General features: G+C 47.7%; 1 protein-coding gene across 1 annotated transcript in view; it reads left to right on the plus strand.

The window, feature by feature from the left end:
- The window catches only part of LOC138284669 (uncharacterized), a 538,877-nt gene that overhangs the window by 238,819 nt on the left and 275,701 nt on the right, over positions 1-24,357 (plus strand). Inside the window, exon 7 of the mRNA XM_069223737.1 lies at positions 23,091-23,417. Within this exon, the coding sequence (XP_069079838.1) occupies positions 23,091-23,417 (327 nt within the window). The remainder of the gene's footprint in view (positions 1-23,090; positions 23,418-24,357) is intronic.

The raw sequence follows: 24,357 nt of genomic DNA on the forward strand, positions 1-24,357 counted from the left end.
AAGAGATATCACAAAAATGAAATGCACTGTTAATAACTGAAAGGCCAAAAAATGGAACCAATGACTCACAGCTCATGAGCTGTAAAGCCACGGCAAGGCACCAACCGCTTTACAGTCCATTCACACACCTTTCATACATGACATGCACAAGACAATTCACACCGCCAGCCACGGGCCCAGAACTTTACAACACTCGCATCGACAGACAGCGCCACTCAAGGGCCCATCACTTACATACGCCCACATGCCTGATACAGCAATCACACCAGCTGATGGGAGTGTGTGGACTAGTGTTTGGCTAGCAGTGTGTTGCAGTAGCCAACAGCAAGTCAATATGTACACTATGTACACCCTCAGCCAAGCCCCACTCCACACACAATGGCATCAATGTATTTTTTTTTTTTTTTTTTAAACAAAGAAACTACTAACTAATTAGAAATAATTACAAAACTACAAACACAAAAGCTCTAACTAAGTACATGACAGAAATGCTAACCATAAAACTGAACACATGAAAATACAGAACAGACAGTTTACACTCATGGTTGTTCCCAGTAATTCTTCTGGGTGTGGTAATTCTTAAAACAACCACCCACACACAGCCCAGGCTTTGAAGGACAATCTGGGCAGTACATTCGAGTCTCCCTCCGGATACCTCTTCGAAAACACACTCTACATTTCTTAGCTGGAAAGTCTTTTTTGGGTGTGGGAGGAATGTGCTCAGCAAAGTGGCGATCTTTCAATCAAGCCACATCCTCCACCACTGCTTCTCTAGGAACTCTGGCCTGTTCCACCACAATAAGGCTCTCTATCACTGACACCTGAAATTTCACAAATGTCATCTTTGACTCTGGAGACCTATCCTTAAACACAATAAAAGCATTAAAAGTTGTTAAGTGGAAGAGGTGAATTGCTAACTTCTTATACCAAACGTAAGACTTACGAATAGCAGTATAAGGTTCCAACCTTTGATCAACTCTATCTACACCTCCCATGTGCTTATTATAATCTAAAATGCACACAGGCTTGCGGACTTCAGCAACCTGGCCCCAAACAGACACTGGGAAGTACTCTCATCATGGATAGTACTTAGCATGTAGACATCCCTCCTGTCTGAAAACTTCAAAGCTAGCAGCTCATCATTCCGCAAGGCACTGCACTGTCCCCTTTGAAGTGTTTACAGACAAGCTCCCTTGGATAGCCTTTCCGGTTACAACGAATTGTGCCACAAGCAACAGTGTCCCCTCTAAACAATTCCTTGAACAACTGCACTCCAGTGTAAAAGTTATCTACATACAAATGGTGACCTTTGTTGAACAGTCGTTTACCAAGTTCCCACACAACTTTCTCAGTAACTCCAAAAGTGGGAGGACAACCCGGGGGGTCAATACTGGAATCCCTACCAGTGTAGACACAGAAATTCCAAACATATCCTGTATTACTTTCAGACAGCATATACAATTTAATTCCACATAGTGCCCTCTTGCTAGGAATGTACTGCCTAAAAACCAAACGACCCTTGAAGAGGACCAAAGACTGGTCCACAGCTATTTCTTTGTCTGGAACATAGACCTCTGAAAACCCATCTACAAAATGATCAAGGACAGGCCTAATCTTAAAAAGAAGGTCAGAATCAGGGTGATCTCGTGGCAAGGCTAATGCATTGTCAATAAAATGCAGCATCCTAAGAAGAAGCAAATACCGATTATGACTCATTGTTGCAGGAAATATAGCTGTTGCCATCAAGGGACTAGTAGACCAATAAGAAGCCAGTGACGGCTTCCTTATTAACCCCATCAAAAGAGTCAAACCTAAAAACCTTTTCATCTCCTCAAAATTTGTGGGAATCCACTGGGCAGCTCTAGAGTGCGGCCTAAGTCTAGCAGCGTTGTCCCTCAAATACTGCTCCGCATACAAATTAGTCTGCTCACACAACAATCTCTTCCAAAAACACATCATCCACAAATAACTCAAAGAAATTGACAGGTAAAAAGTTATCTGTATTGACTCTACACCCCGGGAGACCAGTAAAGGCGTGCAACTCTGGCTGCTCCATGTTTGGGGCAACCCAGAATTCAGGTCTTCTAAGGGGAAACCTTTCAGCCCCAGGTTGCTGCACTAATGGCACATCAGTGTCCTCCTCTGAAACAGGCCCTTCATCTGCACTGAGTGTGGCTTCTCCTTCAGAAGATTCCTCTCCGACAGAAACTTCACTGCCAGAATCTCTCACTTCCTCCTCTGCCTCAGATGCAGAGTCTGTCTCATAATCATGATCAGACAATGACTCAAAAAGCATACCAACCACATGCTGAGCAGTCATCCTGCGGCTAGCCATGATCTTTCCTACGAAAATTAACTGGACAAATGCACCACCAACAACCAGCACTGTGTAAGATAAGTAATAAAGTGTAGCTTTATTAGTAAGAGTTATAAACTCAAAAACTATACTGCTCACCTTCCTGAAAAATCTTGAATCACCAGCAACTACTCTGCACAGACACAGCAATCACCAATGATATCCCACTGAAAAGAAAGAAAGAAAGAAAAGCAAATTAGAAATAAGACAACACAAATATCATTGTGCACAAATCTAAGGACAATTTCACACAAACCTGCATTTAGTACACCACCTACAAACATGTCATTCATGCATGGCAACAATACTCCTTTGGAGTAAATTGTTTTTACTTACCTAAAACATGCAACTATGCAAACCGCAGGTCAACCACCGCCAAAACCACAAGGAGCCACAGCAAAGAAAGCAAAAGGTTTGAACTAGAACAAAAAGGAGGAAAAACCTTAATCACCACTGCAAATACTTCGGCAGTTGACAAACATCCCACCATCAAGCATTTGGAAATTGGTACCTAAGTGGATTCTGCCATAGGGGAAGATGGGCCTACTAAATAATAGGCCTATGTGCCCCAAGGAGGGCAGAAAATACCTTTAGTAGTGTGTCCCTAGGGGGAGCGAACCTTGCCCAGGGGGCCACACCCAAACAAAACAAAAAACACACACACTATCCCTGGTGCCTACGTGGCTTCTGCCCCCCTTTGGGGGTAGATGGGCCTAAAAAAAATAGACCCATCTGCCTCCAAGGGGGGCAGAAATGGCCAACAGTTCAATGCCCCCCTTGGGGGGGTGCCCCTTGCCCAAGGGGATGCCCCCCACATAAATAAACATATAAAAAAAATCCCTGGCATTCTAGTGGTTTCTGCCCCCCTTGGGGGCAGATCAGCCCAAAAATAATAGGCTGATCTGTCCCCAAGGGGTGCAGAAATGGCCTTGGTACACAGGCCCCCGAAGGGGGGGCAACCCTTGCCCAAGGGGCTGCCCCCCCCCTCCACTAACACACACACACACTATCCCTGGTGTCTAAGTGGCTTCTGCCCCCCTTTGGGGCAGATGGGCCTAAAATAAATAGGCCCATCTGCCCCCAAGGGCAGCAGAAATGGCCAACAGTCCAATGCACCCCTTGGAGGGGTGCCCCTTCCCCAAGGGGACGCCCCCCCCACATAAATAAACATATACAAAAAGAATCCCTGGCGTTCTAGTGGTTTCTGACCCCCTGGGGGCAGATGACCCTAAAAATAATAGGCCGATCTGTCCCCAAGGTGGGCAGAAATGGCCTTGGTACACGTGCCCCCAAAGGGGGCGACCCTTGCCCAAGGGGTTGCCCCCCCTCCACTAACACACACACACACACTATCCCTGGTGTCTAAGTGGCTTCTGCCCCCTTGGGGCAGATGGGCCTAAAAAGATAGGCCCATCTGCGCCCAAGGGGGGCAGAAATGGCCAACAGTTCAATGCCCCCCTTGGGGTGGCACCCCTTGCCCAAGGGGGACCCCCCAACAAAAATAAACATATTAAAAAATCCCTGGCCCCTTGGGGGCAGATCAGCCTAAAAATAATAGGCCGATCTGCCCCCAACAAACATGCCCCCCACATGGGAGCGAACCTTGCCCAAGGGGCCGCTCCTCAACACAAAACACAGCAGAAAAAAAGACGAAAAAAAGAATCCCTGGCGTCTAGTGGTTTCTGCCCCCTTTGGGGGCAGATTAGCCTAAAAATATAAGGCCGATCTGCCCCCAAGGGGGGCAGAAAAGGCCACAACAAACATGGCCCCCAAATGGGAGCAACCTTTGCCCAAGGGGCCGCTCCCCAGCACAAAACACAACATAAATATTTCAACAATGAAAATCCCTGGCGTCTAGTGGTTTTGCCTAAAAATATTAGGCCGATCTGCCCCCAAGGGGGGCAGAAATGGCCACACAAACATGCCCCCCAAATAGGAGCGACCCTTGCCCAAGGGGCCGCTCCCAAACATGAAAACATTTTACAAAAAAAAAATTTAAATCCCTGGCGTCTAGTGGGCATTCCTGCTGCCTGATCGCGATGCGATCGTGCAGCAGGAATGCTCAAAGAGGCACCGGGGAAAGGAAAAGCCTTTCCTTTCCCCCAGTGCCTCTTTGTCCCAAACCCCCCACCCGCCAGAGGAGAAACTCACCTGTTTCTCCATACGCAATCTGAAAGCAAATGGCTACCAGTGGGACCGGCAGTGTGTAATGATGTCAGCGCGCAATCGCGCACTGATATCATTACAGGGGTGTGGAGGGGGGTTGTGGGGGGGTGGAAGGGGAAGGTCTTCCCCTTCCATCCTCGCCTTGGGGGAGTAGGGGGGAACCCCACGGAGGGAGCGCTAGTGCTCCCTCTGGGCTCCGGGCCGAGGATGTAATGGTTACGTCCTCGGCACAGAAGCACTGCCGCAGGACGTAACCACTACGTCCACGGCACAGAAGGGGATATTCACAGACATAGTGAAGCAAGGAAAGTTGTTTGTAGCTGCTTGTGACTGGATGGTGTTATACTGAGTTTCACCTGTAGATGGGTGGTGGAATCCTGAGTTGTTGCTTTGTCAGGTGTGTTCCAAGTGCTGTAAGCTTTGCTATTAAATTGCGATTACACAATTGTTAGTCATAAACAATATTTACCTATTATTTCCATTTTATTATTATTTGGTGCCTTTATTACTCCATTGATTTCTAGGTATGGAAACATACTTCCATAGAAGTAGTGCTTGAATGACTAAGGCTTGGCTGGAGTACCTTTGAACCTGTTTTTCCCCTATTCAATTTGCAATAGAATTAAAAGCATATTTTTTTAATAGCAGTGGTCTTATTTGTAGGTGTATTTTTTTATTAGCCCCTCCCTAAATGTCTCCTATTTCCCTAAATCCCTCTCATTTAGTAATATGTATTCCCCATTTTCCACCCACTCTTCCAGCCTGCTATCATACCTACGTGTGCAGAAAGCTCTGTACATATGGCGAAGACCTCCACAAAGAAAAGATAGGAGAGGTGGAGGTTTTGGCTGTAGGTTTGTGAATATCATTTTGTAGTGTGCATATTAAAACATGCAGTTTGTGAATGGGGGCCATATTACTCAGCTTTTTTCTCAGTATAGTTCTGTACCAAAGTGGAAGGGTTATTATTATCTAGTGTGGAAATGTCCTTCTTCACCATTACTGCTCCCAAAGACACTGGAACAGACCTTACCTCTTGGGACTCAATTCTCATCTCTTCCATAAAGCTGCCAAACAAAAGATGGTAAGCAGCTGTGAACTTGGCTCTCCAAAGCCTCTGTCAGTCATTCCTCTCAAAATACATGTGCACTGTATATGACATGATATCTTAGCTCAATGAAAGGATGAAGATAAAATGGCTAATCTTCAATATGAATGGAAAAAATTATGAAATGTGTTCTACATAGTTTGCCTACTGAGGATCAGCCGGATTTAGAAATCTTCCATCAAGGAAGCAGAAAAATTATATTAGTCAAACCTGATCCCCAGAGCCAAGGGCCCCACAAAGGAACTCTAAAGGATCCTTATAAAATCACAGCCATGGACTCCGTGTTGCACTAAGACTCCTCAGTTTAAAGATCTCATTAACTCTATTTCCAGACTACTTTTTGGCCAGAGGTGAGGTGCTAGAAACTCATCTTGCTAACAAGATGCCAAACTCACAGCTGTCTGAGACCCAAACAAAGAGGACTTTCTTGATCAACAGATCTCTGACACTTGATGCCTTCAGGCAGTGCTCAGCTTTGGAATTTCACCTTCATATCCGTGCCTGCCACTAATATTCAAGAAATCCTCCAATTGGCGACTGCTCCAACCTCAGCACTACACACAGCTGCTTATCAGGAAGAATAGCCTTGTCCCAGCAAGTCAAGTCAAGTAGAGACTTGAGTGATTCGATTTTCAAGGAACTTGCCAAAGAGCACAGTTAAATTAAATTTGCACCATCCTTAAAGAAAACTATTTTGTTTCGCATCATTAACCTGCGTTACCATCAACACACTGTTGTTATTCTAAAACTACAAAGATTGGCTCTTCTAGGGAAGTAATAAAGTCTGGTTATGCGGACAAGGGGGCGTGGCCTGAGCGGCAGCAATGGCAGACGTGTGAAAACGCTGCTCCGCAAAGGCCTAAGAGTTATCCTTTTATATTGACCCCAGAGGGACCCCGTACCCAGCTCGGGGCTGCAGAGCGGTGAGCGGACCCACAGAGGCCTGTGGACGACTGCCCATAGCCTGGAGTAGAGAACCGTAGAGGGCTCCCCGACCCCGGTCAGAACGCGGCCTAGTGTCAAGCCGCATCCCACGGCCGACTTGCAGGATGGGCAGTAGCGGAGGTGAGAGAGCCGCCTGAGCGGTTGACGGCTAGCGGCATGCTCTTGTGGCAGACGGAAGACCGTGGAGGGGCTACAAGAGGAAAACGTATGGGAAGCGGCGATCGGTGGGAGAGGGGGTCTCGTCAGAGAGAGTGCGGGCCCGTGACTGGCAATCGGCGAAATGACACTGTCACCGACTAGTTAAAATCGGACTCCTGAGAGGCGACCCTGGGACTGAGGCAGTGCCACAATGAAAGTGAGTGCTGGCAGAATTCTGTCTAGAAGGTGGTGGCCCTGACCGGTGGAGGAAGACTGGAGAGTGGTGTGAGGACGCGATCGGAGACAAGCTGGTGGGGACGGCCAGTTGGGGTCCTCGATCGATTGCTGCCTGACCCAGAGGCACTGTACTGAAGACGCAAGGACCAAGGTGAGCGCTGGGGGCCCCGGGGAGCAACGCAGAAGTGGCCTGGCCAAGGGGAAGACAATCCTCACCTGAGAGGCGGAAGCAGCGAACCGACCGAGCCTGGGCAGAAGGGGCGAGGGAGCTAGTGCCGGAACACAGTTCAAACAGGGGGCTGAGGAGCGTGCCCTTCCCAGCGGATTGGAGAAGCTGCCCGGGCTCCTGGGTAACACCGAAGAAGGTAAAGCAGCGATTGACGGCCACACGCTACTAGGAGTGACCGAACACAAGGCGAGGAACCGCTCATAACACGTATATGTATCGCATTGGCTGAGAAGCGTCCAGGTGCGCACCCGCAACGAGTGCTACTGGCATAGAGGGAGCAGGCACTGGAGCTGCATGTCGGCCAGAATCCGCAAGAAGGGACTGTTGCAAGGCAGGGATCGCATTGCTGAACTGAGCGCTTCGGAAATGGCCGAATCAGTACCTCAATCCATACAAGTAACTTTGGATAAAATATTGGGGGCAATAGAAGAGTCCAAAACCACTCACCAGCGGGAGATTGGACAGGTGTCAGTGGAACTTAGTCTACTATGGGCGGACCACCAGTAATTGGTGGATAGAGTTCAGAGCGCGGAGACGATGCTCACAGCCCTGGCCCCAGCACACCAAGAGATACAGGCCACAATCATGCACCTAACAGAACCGGTACAAAGGTTAGAGCGCTGGGCTGAGGACGCTGAAGGCCAAAACCGCAGAAACAACATACGCATTATTGGCCTGCCAGAGGGGGTCGAAGGGAAGGATGCGGTAACCTTCCTCGAAGGATGGATGCAGCAGGAAGTTGCCCCGGGCCTCCTCACCCCATTCTTCACTTTGGAAAGCGCTCACGAGTACCGGCCCAGCCGGCAGCACTTGGAAGACCCCCACGAACAGTAGTAGCCAAATTGCTGCACTACAGGGATAGGGACATCCTATTGCAGAGGGCCAGAGAGGCTGGGCCCTTCGAGGTGGACAATGGAGTGGTCAGTCTCTTTCTGGACTTTACTGCCAAAGTACAATCGAAGCGAGCATCATACATGGCGGTGAAATGAGCCATGAGAGAAGCAGGAGTGCAATATTCGCTCTTGTTTCCACCACAATTGAGAGTAATGCAGGAGGGACTCAGCACGTTCTTACAGACACCGGAGGAGGCCTGGGAGTGGCTGGAAGCGAACAGTGCGGGGAAGGCTCAGATGCCCTGTTGGGAGCATACCGCATGCGAAGGCACAGGGGAAAGAGAACGCGCCGGACTAGGTCTTGACCTAGAACCAAACCCACACCAGAACAGAGAGATCTCGACAAGCGTTCGGCCCTGGAGGCTGTTGCATCGTTGTGGCAGGGGAATGAGGCCGAGGAGGCCAGCGGAAGGCACCCTGACCACCAAACTCACTCTACAGATTCGGATTCCTGCCGGTCGGACGAAGCCCCGAAAATGTCCCCACGGACAGCCGTTGATTTATAGGGGAGAGAAGCGATAGAGGGAAGAATCCACCTCTGGGGCTGCGACCTGGGTAAGTGCCTGTAAGCGAACATTGCTTTCCCACCCGGATTCTCGACCATGAGCTACCGTATGGCAAGAACACTATGGGCCTGATTCTAACTTTGGAGGACGGTGTTAAACCGTCCCAAAAGTGGCGGATATACCACCTACCGTATTACGAGTTCCATAGGATATAATGGACTCGTAATACGGTAGGTGGTATATCCGCCACTTTTGGGACGGTTTAACACCGTCCTCCAAAGTTAGAATCAGGCCCTATATGACTTAGCGTTACTGTTTTGTTTGATGACCGTATACTGGGCAGCCGCCTGTTATGGTACTGCCCTGGGGAGAGGGAGTTGGGGGAAGATGTTTGTGTTACAATACATGCGCAAGGGACTAGATATATTCGAATTTCTTCTAAAGGCACACATGGGGTGGAGGAATGGTACAAGAATCGAGAGTTACCGGGGGTGGGTGGCGATCTTGCATGCCCCAACACATACATGTGGATGGACTGTAAGTTAATCACTTGTAATATCCGGGGGATGGGGTCGCCTGCCAAACGTCATAAGATCCTGTCTTATCTATAGAGAAGAGGGGTACACATAGCGTTGCTCCAGGAGACACACCTTACTACTGGAGAGGTGGATAAATTGAGGCGTAGATGGAGGGGGCACAGTACAGTTGGCATATGCGAGAGGGGAATTAATCTGGATTAGGGCTGGGGTCCCTTTTGAGTCTCTAGCAACAGAACTGGACCCAGAGGGCAGATATGTTATAGTGGAGAGCAGGTTGCAAGGCAGGCCCATAATGCTAAGTTTTATAAATGCACCTAATCAGGCACAGACTGCATTCTGGCAGGTGCTCTCTGGACGTATGGCCTGGCATTCCAGGAGCGCCTCATCGTAGGAGGAGACTTTAATTGTGTGCTGGACACTGGACTGGACCGCTCCCTTCCCCCTTTGGCGGAGGCGGCGGCGGCGTATGCAATGGCGGAGAACCTTAGGGAATGGGCAAGGCACTGGGGATTGGAAGAAGTGTGGCGACTACAGCACCCACAAATTAGAGACTACTCCTTTTATTCGGGACTACACCACTTGCACACTAGCATAGACCGCATGATGAGTTCTGGACCTATTGTCCACGAAATGGTGTGTTCAGAGTATTTGGGTCGGACGTTGTCTGGCAAAAGCCTGTTGCTTGTCACCTGGCAGGGTTCGGGGGAGAGGTCGTGCCCTTCCCAGCGGATTGGAGAAGCTGCCCGGGCACCTGGGTAACACCGAAGAAGGTAAAGCAGCGATTGACGGCCACACGCTACTAGGAGTGACCGAACACAAGGCGAGGAACCGCTCATAACACGTATATGTATCGCATTGGCTGAGAAGCGTCCAGGTGCGCACCCGCAACGAGTGCTACTGGCATAGAGGGAGCAGGCACTGGAGCTGCATGTCGGCCAGAATCCGCAAGAAGGGACTGTTGCAAGGCAGGGATCGCATTGCTGAACTGAGCGCTTCGGAAATGGCCGAATCAGTACCTCAATCCATACAAGTAACTTTGGATAAAATATTGGGGGCAATAGAAGAGTCCAAAACCACTCACCAGCGGGATATTGGACAGGTGTCAGTGGAACTTAGTCTACTATGGGCGGACCACCAGTAATTGGTGGATAGAGTTCAGAGCGCGGAGACGATGCTCACAGCCCTGGCCCCAGCACACCAAGAGATACAGGCCACAATCATGCACCTAACAGAACAGGTACAAAGGTTAGAGCGCTGGGCTGAGGACGCTGAAGGCCAAAACCGCAGAAACAACATACACATTATTGGCCTGCCAGAGGGGGTCGAAGGGAAGGATGCGGTAACCTTCCTCGAAGGATGGATGCAGCAGGAAGTTGCCCCGGGCCTCCTCACCCCATTCTTCACTTTGGAAAGCGCTCACGAGTACCGGGCCAGCCGGCAGCGCTTGGAAGACCCCCACGAACAGTAGTAGCCAAATTGCTGCACTACAGGGATAGGGACATCCTATTGCAGAGGGCCAGAGAGGCTGGGCCCTTCGAGGTGGACAATGGAGTGGTCAGTCTCTTTCTGGACTTTACTGCCAAAGTACAATCGAAGCGAGCATCATACATGGCGGTGAAATGAGCCATGAGAGAAGCGGGAGTGCAATATTCGCTCTTGTTTCCACCACAATTGAGAGTAATGCAGGAGGGACTCAGCACGTTCTTACAGACACCGGAGGAGGCCTGGGAGTGGCTGGAAGCGAACAGTGCGGGGGAAGGCTCAGATGCCCTGTTGGGAGCATACCGCATGCGAAGGCACAGGGGAAAGAGAACGCGCCGGACTAGGTCTTGACCTAGAACCAAACCCACACCAGAACAGAGAGATCTCGACAAGCGTTCGGCCCTGGAGGCTGTTGCATCGTTGTGGCAGGGGAATGAGGCCGAGGAGGCCAGCGGAAGGCACCCTGACCACCAAACTCACTCTACAGATTCGGACTCCTGCCGGTCGGACGAAGCCCCGAAAATGTCTCCACGGACAGCCGTTGATTTATAGGGGAGAGAAGCGATAGAGGGAAGAATCCACCTCTGGGGCTGCGACCTGGGTAAGTGCCTGTAAGCGAACATTGCTTTCCCACCCGGATTCTCGACCTTGAGCTACCGTATGGCAAGAACACTATATGACTTAGCGTTACTGTTTTGTTTGATGACCGTATACTGGGCAGCCGCCTGTTATGGTACTGCCCTGGGGAGAGGGAGTTGGGGGAAGATGTTTGTGTTACAATACATGCGCAAGGGACTAGATATATTTGAATTTCTTCTAAAGGCACACATGGGGTGGAGGAATGGTACAAGAATCGAGAGTTACCGGGGGTGGGTGGCGATCTTGCATGCCCCAACACATACATGTGGATGGACTGTAAGTTAATCACTTGGAATATCCAGGGGATGGGGTCGCCTGCCAAACGTCATAAGATCCTGTCTTATCTATAGAGAAGAGGGGTACACATAGCGTTGCTCCAGGAGACACACCTTACTACTGGAGAGGTGGATAAATTGAGGCGTAGATGGAGGGGGCACAGTACAGTTGGCATATGCGAGAGGGGAATTAATCTGGATTAGGGCTGGGGTCCCTTTTGAGTCTCTAGCAACAGAACTGGACCCAGAGGGCAGATATGTTATAGTGGAGAGCAGGTTGCAAGGCAGGCCCATAATGCTAAGTTTTATAAATGCACCTAATCAGGCACAGACTGCATTCTGGCAGGTGCTCTCTGGACGTATGGCCTGGCATTCCAGGAGCCACCTCATCGTAGGAGGAGACTTTAATTGTGTGCTGGACACTGGACTGGACCGCTCCCTTCCCCCTTTGGCGGTGGCGGCGGCGGCGTATGCAATGGCGGAGAACCTTAGGGAATGGGCAAGGCACTGGGGATTGGAAGAAGTGTGGCGACTACAGCACCCACAAATTAGAGACTACTCCTTTTATTCGGGACTACACCACTTGCACACTAGCATAGACCGCATGATGAGTTCTGGACCTATTGTCCACGAAATGGTCTGTTCAGAGTATCTGGCAAAAGCCTGTTGCTTGTCACCTGGCAGGGTTCGGGGGAGAGGTCCCCAATTCCCACGTGGATGCTCCAGCCGAGGGCCCTGGAAGACCCAGTATAAAGGGAGGGGCTTCGGTCTTATCTGGTTGACCACATCAGGATTAATAAGGACTCTGCGGGGTCACTCAGTGTGGAGTGGGAGGCTCTTAAGGTGGGGATGAGGGGGCACTGTATGGCCCAGACGGTTGGGATCAGGTGGACTCTTGTTAACAAACTGACTCAAATAGAGTGGGAACTTGATGATAGGGAGGTTGAGCAGGGGACGGACCCAGAGGCACGGCGTAGGCTTCTCAGGGTTAGAGAATCGTTTAACCAAACGCTAGAGAGACTGCACTGTCATGACTTTCGGAAGCACATGGCTGCTGTACAGGCAGAGGAAGGTAGGGCGGGCAGACTTCTGGCGTTGTTAGTGCGACCGGAGGGGGCGGCGCCCCAGTGACAAGTGTGCAGAGGGTGACGGGGGAACATGTATACACACCATCTAAGATAAATGAAGCTTTTAAATCATACTATGCGTCCCTGTATAAATGCCCTTGGGATGGTTTGCCATGGTCGCTGGGGGGTTATCTGGACTCTCTCCCGCTGGTCGTTCTTGGGGTGGAAGACAGAGCCCCATTGGTGGACCGATCACCCTAGAGGAGGTGAAAAATGCTATTTCTCAGTTGGCGGCGGGTAAAACGCGGGGCTCAGACGGACTCCCCTTGTTTTATAAAGTATATGGGGATATACTGGTGCCTCTGCTCGTCGATCTATACGTTGAGGCCTTCGAGACGGGCGCGCTCCCCGGGACACTGCGCGAGGCATTGGTGGTCCCACTACCTAAGATAAAATCCCCTGAGGCATATGTGACTGACTTTCGCCCCATATCAATGCTCAATAGCACTTTCAAAATATTGAGTAAAGCACTGGCTAATAGGCTGCTACAACATATCCCGCACCTCATTCATGAGGACCAGAACATGTTTGTGCCCGAACGCAGCACTTCCTTGAACCTAAGGTGGCTTTTTAGCTTACTACACCAACCGACTGGGGAGCAGAGCCCGGAGGCTTTGCTCCTGTCTGTAGATTTAGAAAAAGCTTTTGACTCAGTGAGGTGGGATTATGTTAGTGAAGTGATGAACAGGATGGGTTTAAGAGAAAACTGGGTAAGATGGGTCCAACTGTTATACTACCGCCCAGAGGCCAGGATGCGAGCTGGGGGGGTGGTGTCGGACTCATACCCCATAGGCCACGGTACCAGACAGGGCTGCCCGCTCTTGCCCTTAATATTTGCGATTGCCATCTAACTGCTGGCAGCACAATTTCGAAAGGAAGGGCGGGGCAGAGGGGCAGTGGTGGGACAAGAGGAGCACATAATGTGGCTGTATGTGGATGACCTATTGATCTATCTCCGAAACGGGTAGACCGGGATACATTGGGCACTAGCGATACTTGAGCAGTTTGGAGATCGATTGGGTCTCAGGGTTAACAGGAGGAAAACGTACGCCTTCCTGCTGGTCGAGGGCACTGAGCACCCACCCACGTGCCCAGATGATATCTCATGGGCACCTCGCTCCTTCAAATATCTGGGCATTCAGGTTAATCATGACTTGCGTGATGGGAATTTCGGAGCCGCGCTTCGTTCTCTGTGATCTTCAGTGGTGTTCTGGCACTCGCTGAGACTCCCAATGATGGCCGGAGTGGCCTTGTCAAAAATGGTCATGCTATCCCGGCTCCTATACTACTTCACCACTATACTTGTGATTATCCCAAAGGGCTGGTTCAGGGAACTGAATGGACTCCTGAGGGGACTGCTTTGGGATGGGGGGCGTCAGCGGACATCACTATCCATCCTGTGCCGCCCAACGCTGGAGGGGAGACTGGCGGTCCCAGATTTTGAATTGTACTATTTTCCATGCCAACTCCAATGGGTCGCGTGCTGTGTGGCGGGGAGCCACCGAACGGGGCTGACTGTAGATGGGGATGAGGGCTTGGACCCATGCTGGTGTGTTGACACTAGGGGGCCTCTTCCACAAGGGGGTTTTACGCACATTTGAGGGGTTGGTAGACAACGACGGAGTTCTAGGGGGACAGTTTCTGACATATCAGATGCTGGTACTAGCTGTCCGGAAGTTATGGCCCACAGTGAATGCAGAGCCAGAGACACATGCTGTATTCCATTTAATATTAACAGGAGGAAAGGATAGACGACTGGTCACGAAGCTCTACAAGGCCCTTACTGATACTACACTAAAACCCTTGCAGACACTGAGGGCGAAATGGGAGGAGTTAGGGGTCAGAGAACTGACAGTTACAGAATGGCAGAGAGTGCTAGCATACCCCCGGAAGGTGTCTAGAAACACAAGGTTTACATACATCTAATACAACTATGTCCACAGAACGTATCTTACCCCTCACAGATTGAGGGTGATATACGGGGGGAGCCTAGGGACTGCCCCAGGTGTCAGGCGGTGGACCCGGACTTTGGGCACATGGTCTGGGAATGTTCTAGTATACAGAGGGGTTGGATCGAAGTTTTGGAGGACTTGGGGGAGACCTTAGGGACGCGGCTGGAGCCGGACCCTCTACTATGTATGGTGGGCTTACATGACCGACCCACGTCCAAGAAAGTGGGAAGTAGATTTCTGGATCTTGCCCTGGTCCTGTTCAGGCGCCGCATTGCAATGGCTTGGAAGTCTCAGACGGGGCCACGGGTTGAGGACTGGAGGAATGATGTCTTGAGATGGGCCCAGGCTGAACAGCAGGTGCTGCAGGGAGAGGAGGCGAGGGGTGCACGGACAAAACCCATGGCTCCACTGTGGACAGAAATAATGGAGGCTTGGGAGGCCCGGAGGCAGGGGAAGGGGGGGACACTAGAACGTGGGGAGGCAGATACGATAATGGAGGAGGACTGAGGGGGTGGGAGACTGGGAGGGTGGGGGATGAGAGGGAAGGACAGCACGAAGAATAAGCCGGGGGTACCACCCCCTCCCCGAGGCTGTAGCCAACTCATGGTGTGGGCTGAGGGATGCTATAGTGTATAGATAATAGAGCTAACCATGGTAGAGGGATGGAGCCCCCACCTGTGCAATGGGTGCATTCGATACAATAGAAGGACCTGACCCCAAGGCGACATATGATATAATAACCTGCACATAGTTGGATTCATTTGTTGTTTTCTTTGATTATTTATTATCTTTTTTATCCTCTGCCTTCAATAATTGCCTTATCTCTCATCACCCGGCTGATTGTAAAGACGAAAGTACACCTGTAACTATGGCTATTACGATTTCATGAAAACCCAATAAGCAAAGTTAAAAAAAAAAAAAAATGGTTAGTGCGGACAACTTACACTTTATTTTCTGACTTTGTATTTCTCCATAACTTTTGACTCTCAACATCTGCAAGCACTGATGATACGTGATTCTTTCACCCCATAACCCTCATTTTCTTATATAACATGTCCTGTGCATCCATTTACACACTTGTATGATTTATTGTGTGTCTGTGTGTGATGTAAAGTGCACTGATAACCTACACTGGGATAAGTGCTATAAAAGAACTAAATAAAAAAATCAATTATTAGGTGGCTTCTAAATCATTATTAGTTTAATTATTCATACACACAGATAAATCTTGCATTTTCACAGTGCCTGCACATCTGTTACATATGGAGTATAAACACAGTCAAAACAAGCATTTACGATGCAACGGGTCTCGCATTTGCTCATGTTAGAGCTGATCACGTTGTAAACTCCTAACCCGACTTTTCACCTATCCAGCAAAAGTGCATTTATGTACATAACCCGAAAAAGTGAAATTAACTATGTAAAGCGCTCGACTTCTGCCAAGCGAGATCGCGCTTGTAAATTAGAGAAAAAGAAGTCCACGAGCCCGATGGAAAACAGCGAGCCTCGCATGTTTTCTGTACTTGGTCGCTGCGCTCGAGGAGGGCTAGCTACCGGAAAAGGCATGACGTATGCATGCCTTCGACTAATGAAAGCAAGCAGATTTTATTAGGCACGCCCACGAACCAATAAAAAACACTGACGTGAAGTTGACAGGGCACCGAGCCCTTTTCTAAATACTAAAGCGTCTCACTGCGATAAGCATGCGCGAGCGCATGCAATGCAGGCTCGACCCTAAACATGCCTCCAAATCATTATTTCTCTTAAAAAAACAAACATGTGAGTAAGAAGCTTTATGCCTCTATTTGTGTCCATTGCATTGGCATCTAGGTGTTCTCCAGATGGCTCCCAGCTAGGATGATACTTGAACAAAAGAAGAGGTAATAGCCCTAAAAATTAGACCTTTTTGCCAGGCAAGAAGAGAAAATAAGAAAGCCCCCTTTGTACTTGCAGGTTGCTGCACCGAACGGAATGCAGAAAATGTGAGGCACTACTGAATTATGTCCCAGTGTCAGAAATTGGCACCAGACAATTTCAGCATAGTTCCCTGGGTCGATGGGATCCAGGATTCAGCCCAGAAATAGCAGCCAGAACCAAGACACAGCGCAATTCCCCTATTTTCCAGCATTGATTGTAATGCTTTATACCTTGGCCTGCCTATCAAATTTGAGCAGAGACTGCAGATTGTACAGAATTCCATCACCAGGACACCGCTGTGACTAACATGTTGTGATCCTGTTACTTCTGCAGAGGCTTTCTCTGAAGCACTAGTCTTCAAGCGCATCAAGTTTCAAAGCCTTATGCCGGGTACACAAGGCACCAAATTCTTCAACACATCTCTTCATTCCTCTATATTTGCTTGGTATAGTCCAGTCCATTATCTTATATTTGTCAATCATTCTTTTCCTAGATTGCTGTTTTCACGTGTATCCTTTCTGGAACACACTGCATCTGTTCTTACACAGGTAAATAAACCTAATAAAATGTAGCAAAGGCCTCAAATCTTTGTGTTATCCTTAACATTTGGCCAAACTCACTGCAATTATTGCTTTTTGGTGTGTTCCTGTACCTCCATAGTGAATTGGTACTTGTGTCCACATTTTATATCTTTTGGTATTTATAAATACTTCAATTGAAAGTACTCTTAATTTACCCAGGCTTCGTGTGACCACCACCACTGGTGTGAAGTATATTTTGATACCCTACCATTACTACATTATTTAATCTGTTTAAGGCTCTTCTAAAATGAATTGTATTTTTGAGCTGCTACGTTTGGGCATATTCTCTGAATTGGAAGTCAAAAATTCTCATTGGGGCAAGGCAGCAGAGTGTGGCCAAGGAGAGCTCCATGTCGCCTGATAGCATCTGGATGAGGTCTTGGTAAATATGTTGACCTTTGATGGTAAAGCTCTGAGTAATTTAAATTTTGTGCCCAGAGAAGGTGCTTTGCCACCAGGATACTTTTGGCACCTTCAGTCTGTGAAGATATTCTACCTTAATACATTTTTGGGAGCTTGGATTCTTTTAGAGGTACAGCTACAGCTAAGGTAGCAGGCTGTAGCTGAAGATAACTCCAAAAGGCCAGATACATGCTGCTCTGCAAGGTCCAAAGCATTTACTGCTGTGGCAAAGCTCTGAGCTGGAGCAATCGGAGTTGTTGAACCAACGAAGCTGTGTTGCTGCTGGCCAAGCTTGGCAGTTTAGTCCTGGTCCTCAAGAGTTTCTTCAAGCCAAAAGGTTTCCATGCCTCAGGTTTAAAAAAAAGTAGGAGGAGTACATCTGTAGTGCACTTCTTCATCCTGGGTACAAGGGCCACAAGGCTCACCTCCTGTTCAAGCTACAGGAAACCAACAAGCTACAAGAGGCCATTACTGCAACTGCCAGCTGACCAGTTCCAACTGAACCTGCCCTGGACCCTTCTGCTGGCCCGTGCTAGAATGAGTTTTTACCCCAAGTGTTGACCTGCTTTCCCTCTTTGACACCAGCCAAGGGTCTAGGATTTGGGGGACCTGCCTTTCAGGCTCTTCTCAGGTCACAGACAGCAGGTCCAGTCTCCTCGTATTGTTCCACAGTAAAGTGTTCTGAAAAGGGTGCACACTGAAAAACTATTTATGGCTGGCACCAGCCTGTGGGTGGCAGTGCCTTTTGCCCACTCTCTACCCAACAAGTTAAACGTTCTTTGGGCAACCCGACCACTATTGCAGCACTTCCTTTGTGCCCTATTACAAAAAATCCCACAGTTCTCCTCTCTGCTTAAATGCAAGATGAAACCCTTCTCCCCTTGTGCAGAGCCTGTGTGCCCACCCCAGAGGTGTGGCCAGGAAAATGAGCAACCACTCCTATGTGGGCACTCTAAACTGGTTCAGGTAACAGCTCCTCCCCCACTGATACTGGTGCCAGCCTGACTATGAGAACAAAAGAAGATATCTTACCTGGTGTCAGCTAATACTTTCCTTCAACAGGGTAGGTATCTTAGAAGTTTAACATCTGGGGTGCTTCCAGGGACTTGATTAATCTTGCCAGAGGAATAGTACAACCCCCCACACCTAAGACCTTTGTTTCAGCTTTGGGAATACTTTTGCACCTCATCAAGGGTACTATTCAATTGCCAGGTGACAGTTTGGAGGCCCATTTGCAAGATTCCAAAGGCCTTAGGCAGAGAAAAACTAACTTTCTGAAAGTACCTTTTCCAAAATATTTATTACAAACCAGACTTCACCAGTGAGTTGGGTGTGTAATAAATATTTCAAAAAGTCAGGAATTAAATTTGTAGCTGTTTCTTAACCAGAGATAACATTCCTAAATTGAATATTATATCCCAATGCTTTCACATGAAGAGGACAACCCTGCCACAGTGATAATAGCTTTTGGGACCTCTTCACTGTAAGTACGTTAAAAGTAGGACTTGTAAAAGTTTATAATGTTAAATAGCATGCACACTGCTTTATGGGCAGTAAAGCCTTTTCAGGGATGCCTTATTAATATCTAGAATATAGGTTTAGGCCTGTCAAAAGGGGTTTATGTTGACAGGTTGAATTTGCAGTTTCAAACTGCACAGCCAGGCTACACATAGTAGGCCTGCTGTCTTGTGTACACTGTCACTGTTGTGGATGGCACAATAGGTGCTGCAGTTCACTTATGACATTTAGCTTTCGGGCCCTGTGTACGTTTTTATACAAGGGATGTATAGGTAAGTTAAATATACTGATCAGGGGTGTACCAATTAAGGCAGGGCAGAGCTCACGGAGTATCACTCCACAGAATTCCACCACGTTATCAAAAAACTCTGTGGAATTCCACGGAGTTCCACATGCAGGTGGAGTCTTGGGGTGAGAGTAACCCCTTGATAACCATGCTTCACCGGCAGTGACTGAAGGCGCTGCACTCCTCACACATGCTCTCCTCATGCCTTCGTATGTACTATCTCAACACATCTGTGTTTCTCCCGCCCCTCTGTGAACCCCACCCCACCCACACCGTACCCTTGCATTCAACAACCCTGCAAGGTCTCGTGTGAGAGGCTACGCCTCACTCCTATACTATGAAAACCCTATAAGGCTGTGTTATACAGGACTTTAAAAGAAAGAAAGCCATGGCCCTTTCTGAGAGCGACCCCTAAGTCTCAACAGATAACGAGTAGCTGGGTAGTTGTATTTCTGTTTCACACACATGCCAAATTCCAGGATAAAAGTCTTGAGGAATTTGGTGATCTCCCATTGTTACGATGCAGGAAATACATATTTGCAAACAAAATAAAACCGTTCTAATGAAAGTTGATACATTGGAGGAACTGTGTTGGAAACTTGTCTACTGAGATTAAAACTCCCATGCTGCATGCTTCTTCTTGAAGTTGTCTTGCAGAAAAGCTACCGGTCCCCTTGCCCACACAACATTCTTCTATACCAGTAAGACAGTCTATGTTTGAATGTAACCTTCTCTATACCGAGCTGCACCAAAAGTGCGTAAGGACTACCACCCTTTTACCTACCACCTCTTGGCTTCCACAACCCCAATACTCCTTACTGTTCCACCATTTTGCATCCAACTCTCCTCACACGCTGAATGCCCTGAACGTCTTAGCCTTAGGGGCGCGCGCCCCTGCCCTGGGCAGCGGTGCATACCACTCGAACACGCACACTCTCTCAATGAGGTGGAGAAAGCACAGAGGTCTTTGTCCAGGTCCATCCGATGCCTAACTCCATGATGTAACTTGCTCTTGATTTATCGACGTGCAGAAGTAGGACGTGACTTAGCCTGCCTGTCACGCTATGCTGAGTCATTGCTAGTGGTCCTTTCTCTAATGGGAACTGGTCTAGGAGTGAGCGTGAATGTGCCAGTAAACTCCGTTCCGCTGACGTTAGGCAGAGTTTTTTTTCCGAACTCTGTGCTCTAAGGGGAATGAGGAGTAGCAAAAGCTCTGAGAACTCCGCAGCGCAGAGCGGAGTTTGCTGCCTACCTCTAGTTCCAATGCCATCATGTTGAAAGCGGTAGCACAGGCATGTTACTCCTGCTAACCAGTGGTAAAGTGCACAGAGTTCCACAGCCAGCAAAAATAGTCAAGGCAAAGAGTCTGGGGGTATGCCACTCAAAAGATGGTAATTTCCAACAGAGAGGCAGTAGTAAAACCCTAAACGTTTGCAGTCAAAATACTGTAACAGCTTGCTCCTGCGCGTATGCAACAAAGACAGCTCATGTTCAGAAGAGACATGAAAACTGTCATGTTCTGTTCTGTCATCCCTTCCTAATCCTCACCTAATACACCTGGCCAATTAAATCAACCTGGTCCTAAGTGCAAGGGTCAGAAAATAGGTCCATCCTACTCAAAATAGGCGGATTTATAGCTATGTTATCCTCAGGAATTGGAATGTTCTTTCTTCACAGCCGGCCTTTTCCGGCACTTTCCAGGGTGCTAGGTATGCTTATAAAAGCTGCTTCAAATTGCCAATAAATACATTAATAATTGGAGAGGTCCATCAGCACACTTTGGAAAGCAGTAGGGGAGGTTCAGTGTTATTTGGGTTTCATCAGGATTGCGTTTTGTTTTTGCTGTGGGCTAGGTTCTTCTTGTATCCATTTCAGATAACTATAATAGAGGATCAAAGGTTAATGAGAAATAAGAACATAATTTTGTTTATGGGTCTCGCAACCTTTCTTTCAGTAGTAGGGGTGTCTTAGTTTGGACTCTTGCTCTAGGCAAGACTGCTGGTTAGAGAATTATAGTACTTTTGCTTGTAGGCGACTATGCCTGTCCTACAACAAGTCGCAACTGTTGTCCCAACCTTACCGGCTCACTAGCAGCATCTCACCAGAAACATGATAGTAAAAGGTGATTTGTGGCAGCCTTTAAACATGGACTCGGAAATAAGACATCTCAGGGAATGTCGTGGTTAAACGGAGATTACCCCTTTCTCACAGATATATCAAGTCTCATACAAACACAAGCAACGACAAGGATGCAGAAAAGTTTCAATCGTTTTTATTTGACACAACTGCAATTTGCGATAAATTGCATGGGCTGCAATGATTAGGATAATGAATAATGCAAGAAACAGGACTGTGAAGCCGAGAGTCATTATTACAAAGACCCCCACCATCTTGCAATGCATGTAAAAAACATACGAGATGTAATATGCCCTAATACCTTAATGTAATAGGCCTAACCTCCTACCTAAAGGAGAGCTGGGTTTGCCAAACCTAATCAGCCAATGCCAGGTCCATCAGAGGAGCCCCCAACCCTCGTTAACTTAGAATGAGGTCTCTATCTCAGACTCCTCAGGGACACGAAGACTGGGTCAGCGTCAAGACGACATGCAGCATTGATATCAGCGATGGTGGCGATGCCCTCTGGTCAGAATCCCTCTGATTATCTGTCTAAAGTGCGATGTATTTATACCGATCTACTAGGACCCCTGACGTAGGTGTGTTCCCAAACAATAGATAACAGACATGCTTGGGACGGCAATTATTATAAACAATTCCCTTGAAAGTATAGAAAGGGAAAATCCCTAAGTGTGAACACCTACTGTTTGTTTCTCTTTGTCGCTTGATCTTGAAACCTTAGCGCGGTGGCACTGATAATGCAAAGCATAGCAAGTGGCCTAACTATAAACAAGTCAGCCATCTTAGATGAATTAAATAATTAAATGGCTAAGACAGAGCAAGCTAAATAGGTTAAAAGTCACTAGGTGACGGGAGCACGAGTCTGCAAGCCAAAGGCTAAGCTAACTCCTGGTATCCCATTAAAACAAACTAGGATTCACTACAGGTGTCAGGCAAATATATTGGAGTTCTCTGGCTGAGCATTGGCTTGTGGCAGGAGGTGATCTGAGCCCTTTAGAGAAGCAGAATATTTCACATACTGGCACAGCCAAGCAGCTTGTGGCATTAAAGGTTTGTAGCTGAATTGCTAACTTCTCTTTTTATCCAGAGCTACATGAATAGCAGTCATTCTAAACCTACTTTGAGGTCCATTTTGCACTGAGCCTGGGAAAAATGGGGATTTTTAATTTGGTGATACCTTGAAATGGAGTAGCCCGAGTAGGGCCAGTGAAATCTGGGATCAAATTCTCCAGTTCAGGGGCATTCTGTCTATGATCTTTCTAGATCCTTCTTCACTGCAGCATCTGCCCGTGAACCGTGAATGGCACACCCCCATGCTAATCATTTTAAGTAACTTTTTTTTTTGATTTAGGCGAAGAAACTATTTTTTGCAATGAATAGTCTTTAAATAAAATCTCAGTGTTTGATGGGGCAGCAAATGTGTATCAGATTTCTATACAGGTTTGTAAATCAAATACATTTGGATATCTTAATGGCTGTTAAAATAAGGTTGTTTGTGTTTTTGTAGTGTGTTATTGGGCATCCTCATAGGAAATTAAGCAGTACTCTATGTGCACAGCAATTGGTGGACTGGAAATTATGTATGTCTGTAATGTCTATAATGGAGATATGAAATTGGGCACTCTTTAAAGTATGTTACTCCCATTGTATTTTTCTAGCTCAGCCAACATTGGACCCTATACAAGCTGTGCCAGAAACACCTTGCACTGAAGACCAGTGTACATTGTCATGCAGAATACATTCTTTTTTCCCTCAAACTCTTAAAGTGCATTGGTATAAAAATGATGACGAAGTGCTTGAAAACATAACCATTAGTGATGTCAGCATTGGGCCAGGTGGACTTTGTAGCTGTACGACAATCATTGAATTTACTCCTTGTATAAAAGATATTGGGAAAGCGTTCAAATGCAGAGTTAGTCATGAAAGCCTGAAGGATCACAAAAGTTTTGGAAAAATCAATGAAGCTACATGGATGCTTAATCTGAGTAAGTCACAAATGTTTTCACTATCTCTTGTTAAATGTCTCTTGTACTTGACTGTTTTTATCCATCATCTGATTTTATTCTATTGAATTTCTCCCTTTTAGTAATCATATGAACTCTACATCAGTTGACACCATTATAATATTGATTGCAACTAGGTACAGGTCTTCTTTAAAATCCCAACCTTTGTCAGAACTATATCCCCTTCATTGCTACATCCATATCCTCTACATTGTTGTTCATTGCCATACTCATGCATATTACAAGTGTTTGTGGGGCATGGGTCGTTAAACTGAAGTGGACCATTCATGGGATGAGAGAAATAATACACCTACATAGAGCCCAATATTGGATCTGCTGTGTTTCCTTGTTATTAATACAGTTGCTACAGATGTGTTTTAAAATCTATAAGTAACTAAATTGCAACAAGGGCTGTAAAAAACAGCCTGGCCAATAATGCACCTTCCACCCCACACCCTTCTGCCAGGCCTGGCCGTAGTATTAGTGTTTTCTCGACCTGCACTTTTTCCCCATCTTCCTGCTCCGTTGGCCTTGTGCCAGTTCATACCTATCCCTTCCCTTTAAGAATGAAACCTGGTAGTGGCTAAGGTAAGATTACTGATCTGATGCTGTGGTAAGGAGCTTCTGGCCTAACCGGCTTGATGCTGCTTAATCCTGTTTGATGCAACTGCACCTCTTGGGTTCTTTGTCCCGCTGATTGACTGGGGGCTGGGCTGATGCCATCCGACCCCAGTAGGAGCTGTGATTGCCTAGCGGGGGCCCTGACAGTAAACAGGAAATCCGGTTAGGAGGGGTAGAGGCTGGGGAGCATGAAGTGCAAGGGATTGTGAAGCCCAGGTGGCTGTGAGACCCATCAGCCTTAGAGCAGTCTTCCCCCTAAATTTGTGCCAGTTTCCCTCCATTTTGCTGAAATTAATCTTTA

Source organism: Pleurodeles waltl, chromosome 3_1, assembly GCF_031143425.1.
Source record: "Pleurodeles waltl isolate 20211129_DDA chromosome 3_1, aPleWal1.hap1.20221129, whole genome shotgun sequence".
In the NCBI taxonomy this organism is placed as follows: Eukaryota; Metazoa; Chordata; class Amphibia; order Caudata; family Salamandridae; genus Pleurodeles; species Pleurodeles waltl.